Below are 19,560 nucleotides of genomic sequence, written 5' to 3' on the forward strand. Positions count from 1 at the left end.
TCTCTCTCAAATTCCTCTACAACGAAGATGGTATTAGGTTTCATCTTAATATGTGGGCTACTTGCATGAAAAAAAAAGAAGCAAAAGACATTTTGGGCCCAAAAAAATAAAACTCAACTGGTACGATACCATTCCATGTCATGCCAAATGAATAGAAATTTGGAATGTTAATAGTACTAAATTTTGTCTTATCGGAAGTTTAGTATGATAATTGAAAGAAAGAATTTTAATACAGTAATCGTACTAAACTCACCCTTTATTAAGCATTTCTTTGATTGAGTGGGCAACTAATTAAGTATTTTTCAATTATTTACACGTGAAGTGGTTTATTGATGTGGACTAGAACAATTGATAGGCGATGAGTTGTTTCTCATAAATTTAAAGTACATATAATATATATATTTTTTAATAAAAAAACATGTTTCCTTATAAGAATGAAAAAAATAATGAATCTAATAACTCAAGAATATGAAAAAGTAAGGAACTGGTATGGGCAAAATAAATATTCACATTAATCTGTTTACTGTTCATATAACAACTAAATATTAATGGAGTTGAATCTCGCCATTATTGTTTACTAATTCTAATAAATCAAAACATAAACCAACCTTTTTAACTTAACTTGATTACTAATTGCTATATTCAACGGTGGAATCGTGACATGTTCTTCTCAATGGGTAAATGTCTACTCAGAAGAAGTCATGAATTTTAAATCATTCATTTTCTTCTCATTTCCATTCCTTAAAACGTTTAGTACAGTTTTCTCAATTGATCCAGGTAATTCTATTTTTTTGTTTTGTTTCTTCTAACTGGATTTTACACTAATGAATAATGATTTGTGTTAAGTAACATAATTCTGCTATAATAATATAGTTTAGAATTAATTAATTATGAGAGTCGAACATATAATCTCTCACTTACAATAAAAAAACACTAAAAGTATTTGTAACATACAAACCCGACTTTTAAACCTTTCGTCAATTATGTTACACATGTGAAGTGGTAGTTACATAGGTAGGACAAAAGAAGAGAAATGATTTTCTACACCGATCGTTAGAGAAAAGAATAGTACACTCCGTAAATCCTTTTTTCCTTCGCATAATTCTTCATTAATTTCAAATGAAACAAACGAAGAGTAGGATAAAAATTAACAGGAGGGGTGTGTTGGTTAGTAACACCTAAGTGCGATGATTGCATAACGTGGCACAAAAAAGGTGACATTTCATAGCGCGGCATGTGGTTTAATATCCTGAGAGCGATGATTGCAAGAGTGAAAGCCAAAGCCTCGTGACCACCCTCCCTTCCCGTCTATTATTTGCAGTGGCGTTCGTATCCGTACCCCATCAGCCATGTAAATGTACACCCAGCCACCGACCACTCTTGGCCCCCCGCGCCCCTCCTCTTTCTCTCACTCAATTCTCAACCGACATTCCAACCCCCTCTCTCTTTCCTCCTCCTCTTCTTCTTCCTCACTTCAAGACCCCAATAATCTCAATCCCTCTCTCTCTCTCTCTCTCTCTCCTGCACAAAGGTGACTCCTCCTCCTTGTTTCTTCTCTACTTTCCGTTTTTCTTTTCCCCTGTTTTGTAGAATTTCCCGGGAACTAAACAGATTGTTCTCCCAACTCCCGTTTCACTTCCCAATTGCCGCCGCCTTATTCCGTTTAGTTGCGTGGAGTGCACGTTTTTATACAATTGTTATGCAGTTTTATTTTCTGTATTAAAATGTGATGTAATTTCTTTTCCCGAAGCGGAGTTTGGCTTTCACAAATTTGAATTTTTGATTCGGGAAAGTGGGAAATGATTGTTTGGTTGTGTAAATTTCGTTTCTTTTTGCATAACTGAAGTTTATTTATTGTTGTTAAGACCCTAGTGCTTGGAAATTCTGACGAAAATTTTGGATTTTCCGTTTGATTTTGAAGGAATTACACGAACTGGTGAAAATGGCGGCTACCCAATTCAGAAGTGGCGCCCTTTCTAACGGATTAACCGCCGGATCCAGTGACGGTAACCCGATAACTCGAAAGTCCAGGTTTTTTAATCCATTGCACACAAGGGAAGATAGTAATATTGTAGCAAGAAGTGGTAGGAAGGATTTGAGCAATGCCAATGCTGTGGGGGGATGTAATCTGTCTGCCTCACGCAGACCACTGTGCTTGCCGCTAGTGACACGCCGCAGAAGACCCTGTTTTCCGGGGGCGGCGAACCAGTTGAGTTCGGATTTGGGTGTGGGATCCTCTGAGGTTGAAGGGAAGTTGGCTTTACTAGAAGAGGAAGCTCCCATAAGTGGGGGGACTGGTGACCTGTAAGACCTTATGGCCTACAGTAACTTGTTATGTGTAATTTTTTTGTTGCTTTAGCTCATTGAAATGCTGCTTTTATTGTTCTTGTACTTTTTTTTTCTTGATTGATGCTCTTATTTTATTATTTTTATATAATTCTTTTAAAAATTTAACATGAAATAGGCGCGTTAATGGAGTTGCATGTTGCTTTTTCTGTAAAATACTTGGTACTGATCTGTCTAAGTTGAACGCCGCCTTTTACTTGCCAAGAGATTCATATGTTTGTTTTCTAAATTGATAGAGTGGGTGGTAACTGAGCATGAAAGCTTTAGATAAATTTTTCTACTTTTGTTGGAAGCCTCCCAATCCCTTCATCTTCTAGTCCCTCCCTTCGTATGTGGTTATTGATTTATAAGTGCATGCAAGCTAATTTTGTTTATATTCACTCGATCTTGATGTATGAAGCTTATATGAGAAATATTACTATCAAAAGCTTTCGGGAATTGTCTATTTCAGCGAGAGTCTGAAATTGTTATTATTATACTTAGTTTTTAGGTGATGGGGGGTTATCTTAAACATTGTTTTTTGTTTGTCATTCCTATCAGTGAAACATATTCTGCAGATATCAAACGCGAGCTGTTGATGCTTTCTTTACCTGCAATTCTGGGTCAGGCCATTGATCCATTAGCACAACTAATGGAGACTGCGTACATTGGCAATTTGGGTTTGTTTCACTCCTTTAAACGTGTTCAATGACTAATAACCGTATAATTGATTTAAATTTGAGCTCTTTACTTATTTTGCTTTGTTTTTCCACAGGTTCCGTGGAATTGGCTTCAGCTGGTATTTCAATGAACATCTTTAATTATATCTCAAAGATATTTAATATCCCTCTCCTCAGTGTTGCTACTTCTTTTGTTGCTGAAGACCTTGCTAAGAGTGAAAGCAAAAGATCTACTTCAGGTAAAGTTAAACTTTTGTTTTACTTCCCTGCTCATTGTTGTTGTACACATTTGGTCAGTCTTTACGTCTAAAGTAGAGCAGAGATCACTTAACATTTTTTTTTTTCACAATCTGATTTCTTCTAATTGTCGTACAGAAAATGGTTTTCTAGATGGCAATATTAATGGTAAACCAAAACCTGTTGATGGAGTTGTTGAGAGAAAGCAGCTATCTTCAGTGTCTACAGCTTTATTGTTAGCAGTTGGGATTGGAATTTTTGAGGCCGTGGCCCTGTCTATGGGATCTGGGTTGTTTCTAAATATGATGGGCATATCATCAGTAGGTTACCTGATCCAAAATTACATTTCATACTGATTTGTTTGTCTGCTTTTTCTTATATCTTTTTACATAAATGTACAAACTTTCCTTCTTTTTTTTTTTGTATACATTCTTTGGAGGATTTTAGAGAAGAAAGGAGTACGAATAGCATATATCCAAGCTATACAGGATATGTATGAAGGAGCAAAGACTGTCGTAAAAACTCATGAAGGACAAACCGAAAGCTTTCCCATAACTGAAGGATTACATCAAGGCTCATCCTTAAGTCCTTACCTTTTTGCGTTGGTAATGGATGAGTTAACAGGACATATTCAAGATGATATTCCTTGGTGTATGCTTTTCGCAGACGATATAGTGTTGATAGATGAAACTCAGGAAGGGGTAAATGCAAAGCTTAACCTTTGGAGAGAAGTGTTGGAATCTAAAGGTCTTCGCCTAAGCCGATCAAAGACAGAATATATGGAGTGCAAGTTCAGTGCAAATGGAGGCCAAAACGAGTTAGGGGTGAGGATCGGAGATCAAGAAATACCAAAGAGCGACCGTTTTCGTTACCTAGGATCTATCTTGCAAAAGAACGGAGAATTAGATGGAGATCTCAACCATAGAATACAAGATGGATGGATGAAGTGGAAGAGTGCATCCGGCGTGTTGCGTGACCGCCGTATGCCACTGAAGCTCAAGGGAAAATTTTATAGGACGGCAATAAGGCCGGCGATGCTGTATGGCACAGAATGTTGGGCGGTGAAGCATCAACACGTACACAAAATGGGTGTAGCGGAGATGAGGATGCTTCGTTGGATGTGTGGGCACACGAGAAATGATAAGATTAGGAATGAGGATATCCGGGGTAAAGTAGGAGTAGCCGAAATTGAAGGAAAGATGAGAGAAAATCGGTTACGGTGGTTTGGACATGTGCAAAGAAGGCCTACTGACGCTCCAATTAGAAGATGCGACTATGGGACAGAGGTTCAGGGCCGAAGGGGTAGAGGAAGACCTAGGAAAACTTTGGAAGAGACCCTAAGAAAAGACTTAGAGTACTTGGATCTAACGGAGGACATGACACATGACAGAACACAATGGCGTTCTAAGATTCATATAGCCGATCCCACTCAGTGACTTGGATTTTCCAAGTCTCCAACCGAGAAGTTTTCGTCACTCGGGAAATTAAGGGAACACTACCTCAACCTACATGCTCCACTCACAAAGCTTCAACATACAAGCTTCAACAAAAGAAAATTCAAAGAACTTAGCGAAGAAGGCTTTGGTGTATTTAACACAACACGTTGAAATGAAGGAAAGCTTATTTATTGATATCCCCGATAAGTTACAAATATGTACATATACTTGAGTCAAAATAAACAAACAAGAGGGAGCCTTCACAAAGGTTGCTTAGGAGAAGTCTCAGCAGTCGGTAGAGCCCCAGAAAGAGAAAGCACCGAAGGGGGATCATTCGGAGCCTCAGTACTGGACAGAACCCTAGAAGGAGGAGGCATCAGAGGTTGATCATTTGGAGCTTCATTACGCGGTACAGCCCCAGAAGACGAAGGCAATAAATGCCTTTGGAACAAACCCACAAATCTCTGATGATCAAGTAAAACTTGACCATCAGATTCCTTCATCTGGTCAAGCTTCCTCTTCATGTTTGTAGCATAGTCATGTGCGAGCCGGTGCAACTGTTTATTCTCATGCTTGAGCCCTCTAATCTCCTGTTTGAGACTCATCACTTCAGCCGCCAATGATTCAACTTGGCGGGTTCGAGCAAATAGGCGTTGGGCCATATTAGACACAGAACCTGCACATTGAACACTGAGAGCTAGAGAATCCTTAACAGCCAACTCATCAGACCGTTTGGAAAGTAGTCTGTTATCTTTGGGAGTGAGAAGGTTCCTGGCCACTACCGCAGCGGTCATATCATTCTTCATCACGGAATCCCCAACGGTAAGAGGACCAGTAGGGGAGACGAAGGATGGGTGCCATATGTTGTCTGGAGAAGGCGGGGCTGCCTCTTCAACAAGGTTCAAGTCAAAACGACGGTCGGAGGGGCCAGACATTTTCAAAGGTGTTGAAGAGAGAAGAGGTCGGACAAATCAAGATCTTAGAAGTGCAAGAATGGAGCTTCTACTGGTGGATATTCAAGTGTGCTTTGGAACTTAATGTCAGCCCCTATAAAAATCTGCACTCGACGAAGCTTCAGAAATCGAAGAGGCGCCTGCTCAGAAATCGAAGAGGCGTTTGCTTTCTCAAAAGCTGGGCTGCTCAGAGACCACGAGGGTCGATCTCAGAAATCGAAGAGGTGTTTGCTTTCTCAAAAGCTGGGCTGCTCAAAGACCACGAAGGCCGATCTCAGAAATCGAAGAGGCTTGCTTTCTCAAAAGCTGGGCTGCTCAGAGACCACGAAGGCCGATCTCAGAAATCGAAGAGGCACCTACTCTTCCAGCCTTGTCAGCACCTGTCACACGCACACTCAGCTTTGCGGAAATTATAGGCATTCTATCGAAGATTTCTGGCGAAGTAGAAAGCACATGAATTGTACTGTTCAATCACCCACTTCCCACACGCAACAGTAGCTCATGGGTACCACAGATAACTTTGCCAAAGTTCGCTGACAAAGTTGAGACACGTGAAGCTTGCAGCTCCCACTACATCGCTCTGACCAAGAAGGGTAAAAGAATAGCAAAGAAACAACACTAACAAAGTTTAGACACATACATTTTGAAGGTCTAGCTACCATATTATTACCCACAATGGTAAAGGAACAGTACCACTGCTGGATAATTGGAAAGTCCCGGTGTGTCAACCTTTGTGCTTCGTGGCAAGGTAGACTAGCAAACATGCCCAACCTTTACTCACATTCGAGAAAACACTCCCAACAAGATTGCTTGCTCCAAAATCGAAGAGGCACCGCCCTCTGAATCTCGAGAGCCAGACTCCCAACATGATTACTTTCTCAAAAATCGAAGATAGGGTAAAGGAACAGTACCACTGCTGGATAATTGGAAAGTCCCTGTGTGTCAACCTCTGTGCTTCGTGGCAAGGTAGACTAGCAAACATGCCCAACCTTTACTCATATTCGAGAAAACACTCCCAACAAGATTGCTTGCTCCAAAATCGAAGAGGCACCGCCCTCCGAATCTCGAGAGCCAGACTCCCAACATGATTACTTTCTCAAAAATCGAAGATAGGGTAAAGGAACAGTACCACTGCTGGATAATTGGAAAGTCCCTGTGTGTCAACCTCTGTGCTTCGTGGCAAGGTAGACTAGCAAACATGCCCAACCTTTACTCACATTCGAGAAAACACTCCCAACAAGATTGCTTGCTCCAAAATCAAAGAGGCACCGCCCTCCGAATCTCGAGAGCCAGACTCCCAACATGATTACTTTCTCAAAAATCGAAGAGACACCGTTCTCCAAATCTCGAGAGCCAGACCCCCAGCAGGATTGCTTTCCCAAAAATTGAAGAGGCATCGTTCTCCGAATCTCGAGAGCCAGATCCCCGACAGGATTGCTTGTTCGAAAACCGAAGAGGCACCACTTTCCCAACTTCAAGAGCTGGATCTCCTTGGATAAAGCTTGTCTGTAATCTTCACACGCAACATCAGCTTTCCAGATACCACAGACCACTTTTTCAAAGTGCTCTGACAGAGTTAAAACATGTGAAGCTGGCAGCTCCAACTACCGTGCTATGACCAAGCAGGGTAAAGGAATAGCATTATTACTTGATGTTAGGGAGACTCCTATATATGTCGACCTCCATCCCCAACGGACAGGCAGACCTGCAAAAATGCTCAACCCTTCCTCTTATCTGAGAGGGCACTCCCAACGAAGCCTTTCGAAATATTCAGCTTTCTTTCCCCCCGATAATACCTTTGTAAACAAGCTATACTAGAGCAAGAATATCTCATATCATCAGGGTTAAAAGCAAGAGTATCCCATATCATGCTTTTTCCCTGTCTTTTCCTTTGGCCTTGTTCTTACCTGCAAGACAAGGAGAAAGAGAGCAATCAGTTAGCACTTGGAATCAAGCTTCCAGCCAGGAACTGACTGCCTGGAACCCCTTACCTGATTACTTACCTGGCATTGCTCTCGAGTACTCATCTTCAATATCTTATGCTTCCAGGGAAGATACCGCATCTGCCTGAGGAACAGATAGGGCAAGTGAGAAGGATACAAGGAAGCATGTGAAGACAAGCGTAACAGCACACGTGCCGATACATCCACTACTCTGTCAAAAGCAAACGTATCCCATATCAGCAGGGTCGAACGTACTCTAGATTTGATGGACTTGTTTTGACCCTCAAATTCTTCAGTCGGCCTTATACTCTGGAGGAAACCAGAAAACCCTCCAGCTCAGTTCAAGAATAAGCCTGTGGAAAGTTACTTCTTCAAAAGCAAAAGTATCCCATATCATCTCTTTATCCTTCATGCTGCTTGCAAGATAGGGAGAATGTGAACAATCAGCCGGAGCTCTGATTGCTTACCTTGTCTGTCACCCTTTCAGCAGATCCCCTAGCTCGGCGACTTGGGGGACTCCTACTACATGGTTTGTATCGCGCTTGACCAAGCTTGAAACTACAAGTAAGCTTCAAGTGAAATTGATACATTACCTTGTGCATCTCCACCAGTTACAGATACCACCCCTGGATGGAGGAAGAGTACTTCCAGAAAAGATGCCACATCTACCTATGAGACAGATAAGGCAAGTCAAGACGATACCACACTCCGGTACTTAGAAGTTTCGTGGTTACGAGATCATTCTCCTACAATATTTCCTAATGTCATTTGTACTAAATCATTCACTTGTACTCACTAAAGGAGAGCTTGAACCTATGTACTTGTGTAAACCCTTCACAATTAATGAGAACTCCTCTATTCCGTGGACGTAGCCAATCTGGGTGAACCACGTACATCTTGTGTTTTGCTTTCCTATCTCTATCCATTTATATACTTATCCACACTAATGACCGGAGCAATCTAGCGAAGATCACAAAAAGTGACCATTTTCGCTACCTAGGATCTATCTTGCAAGAGAACGAAGAATTAGATGGAGATTTCAACCATAGAATACAAGCTGGATGGATGAAGTGTAAGAGTGCATCCAGCGTGTTGTGTGACCGTCGTAGGCCACTGAAACTCAAGGGAAAATTTTATAGGACGGCAATAAGGCCAGCGATGTTGTATGACACAGAATGTTGGGCAGTGAAGCATCAACACGTACACAAAATGGGTGTAGCGGAGATGAGGATGCTTCGTGGGATGTATGGGCACACGAGAAAGGAGAAGATTGGGAATGAGGATATCCGAGGTAAAGTAGGAGTAGCCAAAATTGAAGGAAATATGAGAGAAAATCGGTTCCGGTGGTTTGGACATGTGCAAAGAAGGCCTACTGACGCTCCGGTTCGAAAATGTGACTACGGGACAGAAGTTCAGGGCCGAAGGGGTAGAGGAAGACCTAGGAAAACTTTGGAAGAGACCCTAAGAAAAGACTTGAGTACTTGGATCTAACGGAGGACATGACACAAAACCGAGCGCAATGGCGTTCTAGGATTCATATAGCCGACCCCACTTAGTGGGAAAAGGCTTTGTTGTTGTTGTTGTTGTTGTTGTTGTATACATAAATGTAATTATATATATGCGAACAATTACTTTACAAGTTTCTAGGTCTTGTGCATATGTGTTTGACTTAATTTGGTTTTTTTTTGGTTATGGGGGGAGCTCATACATTTTCTGATTTCCCCTCTCATCTTTCACTGTTTATTTTAAGGAAGATCTTTTTTCCCCCTGAATATCACAGGACTCACCTATGCGCATTCAAGCACAACGATTTCTTCAACTAAGAGCACTTGGTGCTCCTGCAGTTGTAGCGTCTTTGGCTCTTCAAGGAGTTTTCCGTGGATTTAAGGATACAAAAACTCCAGTACTATGTCTAGGCAAGTTTTTGGTTATATATATTTTTAAATGTTCAAGTGAAAACATCCCTTTATGCATAGCAGTATGAATTTGTCATGTGTGACTGCTGAAATGCCTGGTTAATCTATTGTCATCAGCATCTTGCTGAGGAGAGAGCACTAGGGAAGTGGTGTAACACTTTTTTATCCACTACAATGCTATATATTTGTGGTACGTGTCCAAATGGCCTTTAGCATCTTTTGATTGAATATGAAATAATCTGAAGCTTTTGGGATGGAAAGTCTAGTTTTCTATAAGGTGTAGACACACACACACACCCCACTCGTACTATACATAACACACGCATAATATTGGTCTGTTATTCTTGCACAGTGTATATAATCTTGTCTCCAACTTGTTGATTTCCATTTGTTTTTAGTCAAGCTTGAGTGGTCCTTCCAGTTAATTGATGTATTGTTATTTGTGCAGGTATTGGTAATTTGTTAGCTGTGTTTTTGTTACCGCTCCTTATTTATTATTTTCGTTTGGGTGCAACTGGTGCAGCCATTTCCACTGTTATATCTCAGTATGTGATTTTCAATAGATTTTCTGTAAATATTAACTTTTGTTTTATCTGTAATTAGAAAATGAATATTATGGAACTTCTGTCTTTCAGATACACTGTCACCTTTTTAATGATCTGGTTTCTAAATAAGAAAGCTGTACTATTGCCTCCGAAGGTTGGATCACTGCAATTTGGTGGATACATTAAATCCGGTAAGTTCTATTTCCTTTTATTTAACATTTTACTCTCTCATCTATCTGACAATATACAGCTTTTTTCCAGCCTTCTGATTCATTGATTTTCTTGACTATCATAGTAGTTCACTTTATCTTCCGATTCAGTGCACATGCATCAGGGCAGTGTATATTAATGTTTCTCTTGTCTTTGGTTGTTAAACTTCTTTCATTACCCCAGAGATAATTCTCTCGTCAACCTATTCAAAGTTTGTTACCTAATATGATGTAGGTGGCTTTCTTCTTGGAAGAACTCTTGCTTGTCTTACAACCTTGACATTGGGAACATCAATGGCGGCTCGTCAAGGTCCAGTAGCCATGGCTGCTCATCAGATATGTATTCAAGTATGGTTGGCTGTATCCCTTCTAACTGATGCAATGGCCGCATCTGGTCAGGTGCTGACTCTGCTGTTTTTATCATCGTAGTCTGTATCTACTGGTTTCCATATTGGTAACTCAATCGGTGTGTGAAGACTAAGTATTAGTTTCACTAATATTCACTGATATTTGTCATCTTGAATTGGGATTTGTAAGAATTGTGTGTCTTTGTTTATGACATCAAAGTTATGAAGCTAAAATGTCTCATTTTGCAGGCCCTGATTGCAAGTTACTTATCAAAAGGTGAATACAAAATTGTGAAAGAAGTTGCTGACTCCGTGTTAAAGGTATTTGTTTTTTCTTTTTGACTTATTTGTGGTGTAGTTTTGTTACGTTGCATATGTAGTTTCTTGATTTCAAATATGATAAATTTACGTGAATGTTTTTTCAGATAGGATTGTTCACAGGTATTTCCTTGTCTGTAATTTTGGGAGTATCTTTTGGTTCTTTAGCTACGTTGTTCACCAACGATCCTGAAGTATTAGCAATTGTTAGATCTGGGATATTGGTACGTATTCAAATTTATGCTTGTTGGTATATTAGTCTAGATTTATGCAAATGCAGATGTCTTTAACATAGGTAATGATGTTTAATTTTACACAGTTTGTCAGTGCTAGTCAGCCTTTGAATGCTCTAGCTTATGTTTTCGATGGCCTCCATTATGGTGTTTCAGATTTTGCATATGCAGCTCGCTCCATGGTAAGCTGCTCCCTTTGAAGAACCGAAGTTATTCAGTCATGTCTTTATTATTACTTTTGACTATGGAAGTGTACATATATCATTTTTTTGGTTGTTGACAAAATTTCTATTGATTAATAGATGGTAGTGGGGGCAATATCTTCCGCATTTTTGCTATATGCTCCTTCCGTCTTTGGCCTTCAAGGAGTTTGGTTGGGTTTGACTCTCTTCATGGGCTTGCGTGCAGTCGCAGGCTATGCCAGGTAATAACTTACCATGTCAAATTTTGATTATCATCATTAGTTGTGAATATATACTCTTATCGATAACCAATCCAACTTTAAGTAAGCGGCTGGTTTATAACTCATGATGATAATAAATCTAAGGCTTCTATTGATAAAATATGAATGCTATATTTGCTTATTTTTCTAGTAGGAAAGGCAAAATGATTATTCAGATTTGATTTTTACGTTTATCAGCATCATCGCTGTCTTTGTTGCTGCTTATTCGTATCCTTGTTTTTCTTCTGTTCTCCTTTTAGATATCTGTCAAAATCAGGTCCGTGGTGGTTCGTGCACAGGGATATTCGGACAGCTCAGGTAAGTGGACATTCAAAATTATCTCATGCTGTATTTTTCCCTTTTTATTTTTTCGCGAACTGCAAAATATTTTCACTCTGGCTCTTGAAGGATTACGTGGAATATGCCGATGAAGCTGTGTTAAAGTTGACGTTGTCACCGCCTTGTGCTTTTTTCCCTTGGAAATCTTATTTAAAATTTAGAGATGGGATTTGATAAGAAACTATAAACATGTTTCCAGCTTTTAGAATGTGCCTAAAAGGCTAAAACTGCATAATCCACTTCTTTTTTCAGCTAGCTACTTGAGATTGGCAAAATCAATTCGATTGAATGACATCACAGGCCGAGTATTTCCCACAAGCCGAAGAGAGGTTTCAGCTGCGAATTGCGCATTTGGATCAGTATTTGTATTAGACGATTAGACGATTTTATTATATTCATTGATAATTTTGGGGTACGAAAAAAGAACCTGAACATTACTTAGTATATATTCTTGTAAATTCCAGTTTACCATACTTTTATGTGATCCTCGTGATGAAAATGTTATTAATAAACACCTGTGGTGAGCCATGTTTGCAATTACGGTCCAATCCCAAATTTCCGTTATAAGACCCCAGGGGTTAAAGTGTTCATGCGGACATGATTATTCTCCTGGAAACAATGTAGCTTCTACTTCTTGGATACATTTCTCTTGACCTTGACTTCATCACATTCACACCTTCCTCTGTCGATCCTCTCAAATCCCCAACACTTGACAACGAGGCATGGTGTTGGGTGCTCCAGCCACTGGAGGCTGCGGAGGAAGCTGTGCTTTTCGAGCAAGATCAAATTCAATTTTCTTTATTGGTAGTCCTTGATTTGGTAGATGGAGCTGGTGCTGAAGCTGGTAGCTAAACAAAGACTTCGAAAACCCCGTGACCGTGCAATAACATACTTTCTTTTTCGTAACTGGAAAATGATCACTTCAATACTTATTTGTCTAAACAACCTAGAATAAAACAAAAATACTACGAAAAACCGTCATCTTAGTTAAAAGATACACTGCCTAAATACAACGAGGAGTTCAACATGAGCTTTTATGCAGCAAAATACAAGGAAAATTGGAGAAACAAGAGGAAAATTGATCTTTTATTATGTCACTGTTGACCATTTTAAGAGGAAGCATAATCCATGGGGCCATAAGGCTCAAACAATTCAGCAAAGAGTACTTTCTTTTGGGATTCCATCCCATGTCCTTGTACAACTGGTCCTTGTACCACAGATGAAGGACGCCGATGCATGATCTTTGGTAGTATTCGCTGGAAGCGTGTCGCTTTGCGTATGTGTCCCATTTTTCCACATGTTTCTCCATCTCTTTTGTGCATGGTAGCTTAAATGTGCCTCCGAGAAGCTCAGCTAGCCATCTGCATCTCATCTTGGAAGTGTATAAGTTCGAAATACTCTCGGAGAATCCAATTACAGCTAGCTGTGGAATTCTTCCATGCAAAATTTGAGAACTGGTAAAATTCTTTAGGGGTTTGCATCTTGGTAGAATCAATAGTCTTGTTCCACTCCTCCAATGTTGCCTGAAGAGTCAAACACAATAGGCTAAAATCCTTATGGAAGTTTGTACCTGCCATTAATTCCAGACCCTATAACAGCTACCTGCGTTCCCATTTAGAATTAGATACAAGTATTCGATCAGTCTTTGCATGCTTCATTTTCACCTCTTTTGGTTCCACTTCACCCCCTTCCATTAGAACTGTTAAATTCAAAGAGTATCTTGGACCTTTTACTTTTTACACATCTATTTACCTTGAGCCTACACATTAAACCAATCTCAATTCCTTTTTATGACAACTCTAAGTCTAACCCATGAGTTTTGGGCCTTTTTTAAAATAAATTATTCAATCAATAGAAAACTTCTGAGCAACTAAATTATTATATCAACCAAAATAAGAGTTACAATTTTGTTCTTAGAGTCATTTCACTTGCGAGGCGTCCATGTATTGGCTGTTTTCAATGCCTTACCCCAAAGGAAATCAGGTAAGTGAGTCAAATCAGGTAAGTGAGAGGTCATACTTCGAACCATATATGTTGATGCAAATTTCCGCCATCTTCGGCCTTAACAAAAATACACCTACAAAACAATCAACACTTTTGATCAAATACCAAAAGCTTTACGCGTCCACGATGAATTTTGTGTTTTTTTTGGGGGGGGGGGGTGTGTTTGGCTAATGGATCTCCAATACCTAAGTTAGTCTCTCTGAAAAGAGGGAGTGTTTAGAGTTTTTTTTTGTATATAGAAAAGACGTACCATTTTCGGTGGAGAAATGTGGTATTTATAGGGAGAGTGGCCGGCCATTAGGGTTGGATTTGGTGAGAATATTCCCAAGATATTGTGTAAATAATATCTTAGAAACAAAGGTAATTATTCCTAATTAAATATAATTGGGATTACTTACTTGATATGATGTCTTCAATTGGGAGTGTATTAATAATACGATTCAAGGATAATCCTATTATTAAATACCTTTGACTTTTTCCATTTGGCAGTGGAGCTTTGAGTAGTCATAGTCTGTAGCTTGTATGTCCTAGGATGCTGAGCTGTGCGTGGGATGCCTGCTTATTTAATAAGGGCAGTCTTGTCTTTTTCAACTGAGAGTCCACATGTCGCCTCCGGGAATTTTGGGATTATTTTTGGCTCCAAAATATCATTGAATGTACGATTTCTGCTTTCAGCTACATCATTCTAAGATGGAGTTCCAGGAATGGTGTATTGAGCCACTATACCTTCTTGTTGCAAGAACAAAGCAAATGGACCCTTGTTCTATCCCTTATCAGTGTATCTACCATAGAATTCACCTCCACGATCGGACCTCACAATCTTAATCCTCTTGTTTAACTGATTTTCAACTTTTGACTTGAAAATTTTAAAACAATTCAATACTTGTGAATTTTCTGAAATCAAATATAAGAAAGTGTATCTTGAGAAATCTAAAAAGAGAACAAATTATGAATTTCCACATATTGTTTTGGTCGGAAATGGACCACATACATCAGTATGTATGATTTTCAAGAGATTACAACTCACTTGTTGTATTAGCTTTATTTGTTGAATTGGTGATTTTGCCTTTAATGCAGTCAATGCATTTCATTGCATCAGTAAAATTTAATTGTGGCAACATGCCATCCTTTACTAGTCTCATAATTCTTTCCATGGATATATGCCCTAGTTTTTGATGCCAAAGCATGAAAGACTTATCATTAGTAAGCATACATTTAGGAATTGAATGTTCAACATTGAGACACTCTTGATAGTATGTGTACTGTATTTTCCATAAGTCACCGTAAGGAAATGCATAACCAATAAGATTGTCAAACTGACTTTGAACATAAAACCTAATTTGATTAATATCTACAATAAAAGAAAAACCATCTTTTACAAATTGAATCATAGAAAACAGGTTCCTTCTCATAGAAGGAACATAAAGTACATTACTTAAAGTTAAAACATAGACAATTGACAATCTCAATTTGACGGTACCAACATATTCAACTACAACTTTATTTTCATTTCCAAAGTAAACATTGTAGACCTCTTTACTTGTTCTATTCTGGCTTTGAAATCCCTACAAATTAGGAATTGGTTATATGTATAGAACAACCAGTGTAAAACGACCAAGAGTTTTGTGGTATAAAAACCATATTAGATTCTACTGTGACAAAAACATTAAAGATTTTGACACCGTTCTTGATTAACAAGGCTTTAAAACTAGCACAATCCTCTCTAACATGATCCTCATATTGACAAAAATGATACTTTTTGACACCTGGTTTGTTAAACTTAGGTCCATTACATGTGGAAATTACATATGGTCTAGCAAGCACTGTAGTGAACTTGAACTGCTTCTTTGTTCCAGAAGTAGACCTAGTTTGGGAGTGAGGTGATTAAAAAAAAAACACCCATGAAAAAAAGCTGTGAGGGTTTTAGGTGTTTGGTAAACTGAAAAAAAGGGCTTATTTTGGAAGCTGCTGTGAGAATAAGCTGAAATCAAAGGAAAAAGTTGAAGCTGCTATTTGCAGCTTTGGAAAACTGGCTTTTTTTCAAAGCACACGGAGCTACAGTGCTTCTTTAATGAAAAGACCCACTATTAGACTGCTTTTTTTTTTCCAAAAGCACTTTTACAAAAAAGTTTACCAAACACTCTGCTGATTTATTTCATAGCCGCTTATTCTCACAGCACAGCCGCTTATTCTCACAGCACCTTTTTTTCAAAGCACAACAATACCAAACCAGCCCGTAGAATCAGTTCTTTTGAATCCAAATGGCTTATTCCCTTTGTAATTGTCATTCCTGGGAACTGAAGTGATCCTACCCTTGCCTTTTCCAACATTCAGAAGATTGGCAAACTCTTGTCTATCCGTTTTCGACTTTTTCAGTCTCTTCTCTTCTTGGCAACAAATGGAGATGAGTTCATTTACACTCTAGAATTTCTTTTGAGTGTTATAGCTCACTTTGAACTGCTCATTATTAGTGGAAAGTGAGTAAAGTGCCATATGCACAAGAACCTGATCCGTAATGCCAATGTCCATGGCATTCAATTTGTTGGCAAGATTAACCAGCTTCAACAAGTGTTCTCGAACACTTCCAGAACCATCATGCTTGGTGTTGATCAAGGCTGACAAAAGTACACCAGTTTCAGCTTTGTCCGATCTTTTAAACTTTTCCTCTATTTTGTCCAAATAAGCCTTAGCCAAATCACAGCTAGGAATTCCACCTCCCACATGTTCGTCCACTGAGTTTTGCATTATGAGCAAGGACATTTGATTGGCCTTTTCCCATTTTGTAAAAAACTCTTTCTCTTATGTAGTGCTTTCTTCAGTCAGTGCTGCAGGCTAAGAAACTCTGAATGCAACATTGAATTCCAACATTCCATGATTCATTTCAATCTGCTGTTTCCAAGTTTTGAAGTTGTTGCCATTCAACTTCTCAACATTCACCTAACTCATCATATTGAAACCTGTTACTCAAAATGATTTTGAAAAAAACTTCATAAATATATGATTAAGAACTTTCTGCAACATGTCTTGTCATTCTTAATTTATGGATCTAGTCACGCCTTTAGGCAAGTCATAAAACTCAAATGAACCCAGTAAATGGACTTCTTTGGAAGTTCTTTTACTTGTTAATATGTGTAGACCACTATCATTATTATCATTATATAATTCTGAGATGATAATCTAGTCATACACTTTGATTTTACACTAAATTAGTTCCAAAATCTCTTTATCTGTTATGTTTGCAAGTGTGATTACTATAGTGTAATCTGCATAATTGTACTTGATTGCAAACCAGATACAACAACAACAACAACAACAAAGCCTTATCCCACTAAGTGGGCTCGGCTGTAAGAATCCTAGAATGCTATTACTCTCGGTTCAGTGTCACATCTTCCGTTAGATCTAAGTACTCCAAGTCTTTTCTTAGAGTCTCTTGCCAAGTCTTCCTAGGTCTTCCTCTACCACTTCGGTTTTGAACCTCTTTCTTGTAATTGCATCTTTTAACCAGAGCGTCTGTAGGCCTTTATTTCACATGTCTAAACTACCGTAACCGATTTTCTCACATGTTCAAACCACCTCAATCTCGATTGCAAACCAGATACATTATCAAAATTCAAAATATGTATAGTCAGATATAGTGTGTATAGATACACATTCTTGAATCATAGAGTGCATATCTGTATAATATATGTAAGTTATGAAGACAAACAACATTAAGGTATGAATGCAGCGACCAATATATAACACAAGTTCAATATAAACCATCATTATTGCAGAGTAGAAATATACACATAAGCATATTCATAACTAGGGTTTGAATTGTGTGGCTCTAATACCACATGTAGGATGTCACTCAGTACTATGGTTTGGTGGTATTCATCTTCAATCGGAAGTGAGAGGTCTTATGTTCGAATCTCGTAGATGGCGAATTTGATGCCAAATTAGGTTGCCCATTGTGTGGCTTAGCTGAACTCTCCCCCCCCCCCCGCGTGCGCGTTAGTGTAAAAATATTGATGTGCTCAATTAAAAAAAAAAAACCCACATGTAGGATTTCTAAAGATCGAAAAACAACCAAACCCTAATGAACCAAAATTATAGCATTAATTACAAGCAATTTGTGTGCATGTTGAGGGTTTCAATAACTAAGAGTAGTCACTTATTGGTATTCGAAGACATAGTTATTAAGAATAATCTTTGTCTTCTCTTCTCTTGGATAATCTTTGTATTCTTGCAAGTGATTGGAATCTCACACCTGAGAAGAGGGACCACCACGACATATATATTGTAACCTATCCTTCCATTAAGGATGTCAGTTACAAGCAGTTTTTCATTCATGTAACTGCCTCTTAATTCAAATAATTAGTTTTTCAAGTTTTCCCTCTCATATTGGCATTTATCTGGTGTGTGCCATTTCAAGTCTTTTGAATACAACCATTATGTTCATATATACAGTTGCACCATAATATGAACTGATGAAGCTCACTTTTTTTTGGAATTTCTTACAAATACAACAAACTATGATCACTATATTCTGAACACTCCTTTGCAATGTTCAATGCAGATTTCTGAAACCCAGCAACTGTTGCGCTTGCTTTCGTTTCACGTATTTACGCGCGCGCTTTCGTAATCCTTGGTGGGGTAATCCATAACCTCTCCATGAAATGCTTCTGGCCCCTTGTGGATTGGGAATTCAGGAATGTTTGGAAAATCATTAAACCGTCCGATGCAGAGGATCGCAAAGTTCACAAGATAAGCCTGCTTATGCATACCCGATCATCATGACTTACAAATTAACAGTGTGACAACATAACATAATTAAACTCGAAAGAATGCATAATAAATCTATGCATGTAAAATAAGAAGGCACCTCCGCTGAACGGCTATGTATGTCGTCTACTGCAACTTTCCATTTCTCTCTGGAGCTGAAAGTATTGGATATCAATCTATGAATGATTTTGATTTTATAGAGTCCCGTATTCATATATAAATGGGAGGATGTAATCAAACATTAATTTTTTTCCCTCATGAATTTTTGGTTGCACATTCAACTATTCCCTTGGACTGAATATAGAATATATCATTGTTGGAGCGGAAAATTTTAGATATTTTAATTCTCCACCAACAAAGAATCTTGAACATGTTGAGAAGCTTTAGACACCATATTTGCTTGCGATCAATGAGGGCTCCGACACTCAAGTTAGTGTTTGTTTCGGATGCTTGTATAGAACATCTCATACATCTCTCTCCTTTTTCCCCTAATGGAACTCAAGGGCGGAGCTAGGTTTTTTTTTTCTTGAGTGGGTTAGTTGAAAGTAGTACCATGAAATCGTATGTTTATTTTTTAGGAAAACTAACTAAAAGTTCAAAAAAACTTTAGTTTTAATAAAAAATGACAAATAAAGGTGTAGTGAATAGTACCAGGGAAAGGTAAAAATGTGGTTTTTCGTTAAAAGTGAACAGTACAGGAAGTGTTTCGTTAAAACTCTTTTTTTTTTCTTATGTGAAATTATATAATAATCAATATAAAAGGACAACAATAAAATATAAACAATTCTTGAGATAACTGTAGCTGACAATTTCAAGGACCATGTAAATAATAAGGGGAGTTTTAACTAAACACTCTCGGTACTGTTCAC

The 19,560-nt window shown here is 38.6% G+C and overlaps 1 protein-coding gene across 3 annotated transcripts; it reads left to right on the plus strand.

The window, feature by feature from the left end:
* The first annotated feature begins 1,273 nt into the window (after nt 1-1,273).
* On the plus strand, nt 1,274-12,460 carry LOC103429544 (protein DETOXIFICATION 45, chloroplastic-like). Of its 3 annotated transcripts, none has more exons than XM_029109822.2 (15): nt 1,274-1,531; nt 1,922-2,304; nt 2,887-3,005; nt 3,101-3,244; nt 3,381-3,562; nt 9,355-9,490; nt 9,939-10,035; nt 10,126-10,226; nt 10,480-10,643; nt 10,841-10,912; nt 11,017-11,133; nt 11,229-11,324; nt 11,445-11,566; nt 11,845-11,902; nt 12,176-12,460. In XM_029109822.2, the coding sequence occupies exons 2-15, from the start codon at nt 1,943-1,945 to the stop codon at nt 12,185-12,187; spliced, it is 1,782 nt and encodes a 593-aa protein (XP_028965655.1). In that variant the 5' UTR covers nt 1,274-1,531; nt 1,922-1,942; the 3' UTR covers nt 12,188-12,460. The 3 variants fall into 3 exon arrangements, with proteins under 3 accessions (XP_028965655.1, XP_028965651.2, XP_028965653.2); XM_029109818.2 differs by having other exon boundaries at nt 11,993-12,198; XM_029109820.2 differs by lacking the exon at nt 1,274-1,531 and adding an exon at nt 1,550-1,666 and having other exon boundaries at nt 11,993-12,198.
* The last annotated feature ends 7,100 nt before the right edge of the window (nt 12,461-19,560 follow it).

This window comes from Malus domestica, chromosome 10 (assembly GCF_042453785.1).
Source record: "Malus domestica chromosome 10, GDT2T_hap1".
NCBI classification, from domain to species: Eukaryota; Viridiplantae; Streptophyta; class Magnoliopsida; order Rosales; family Rosaceae; genus Malus; species Malus domestica.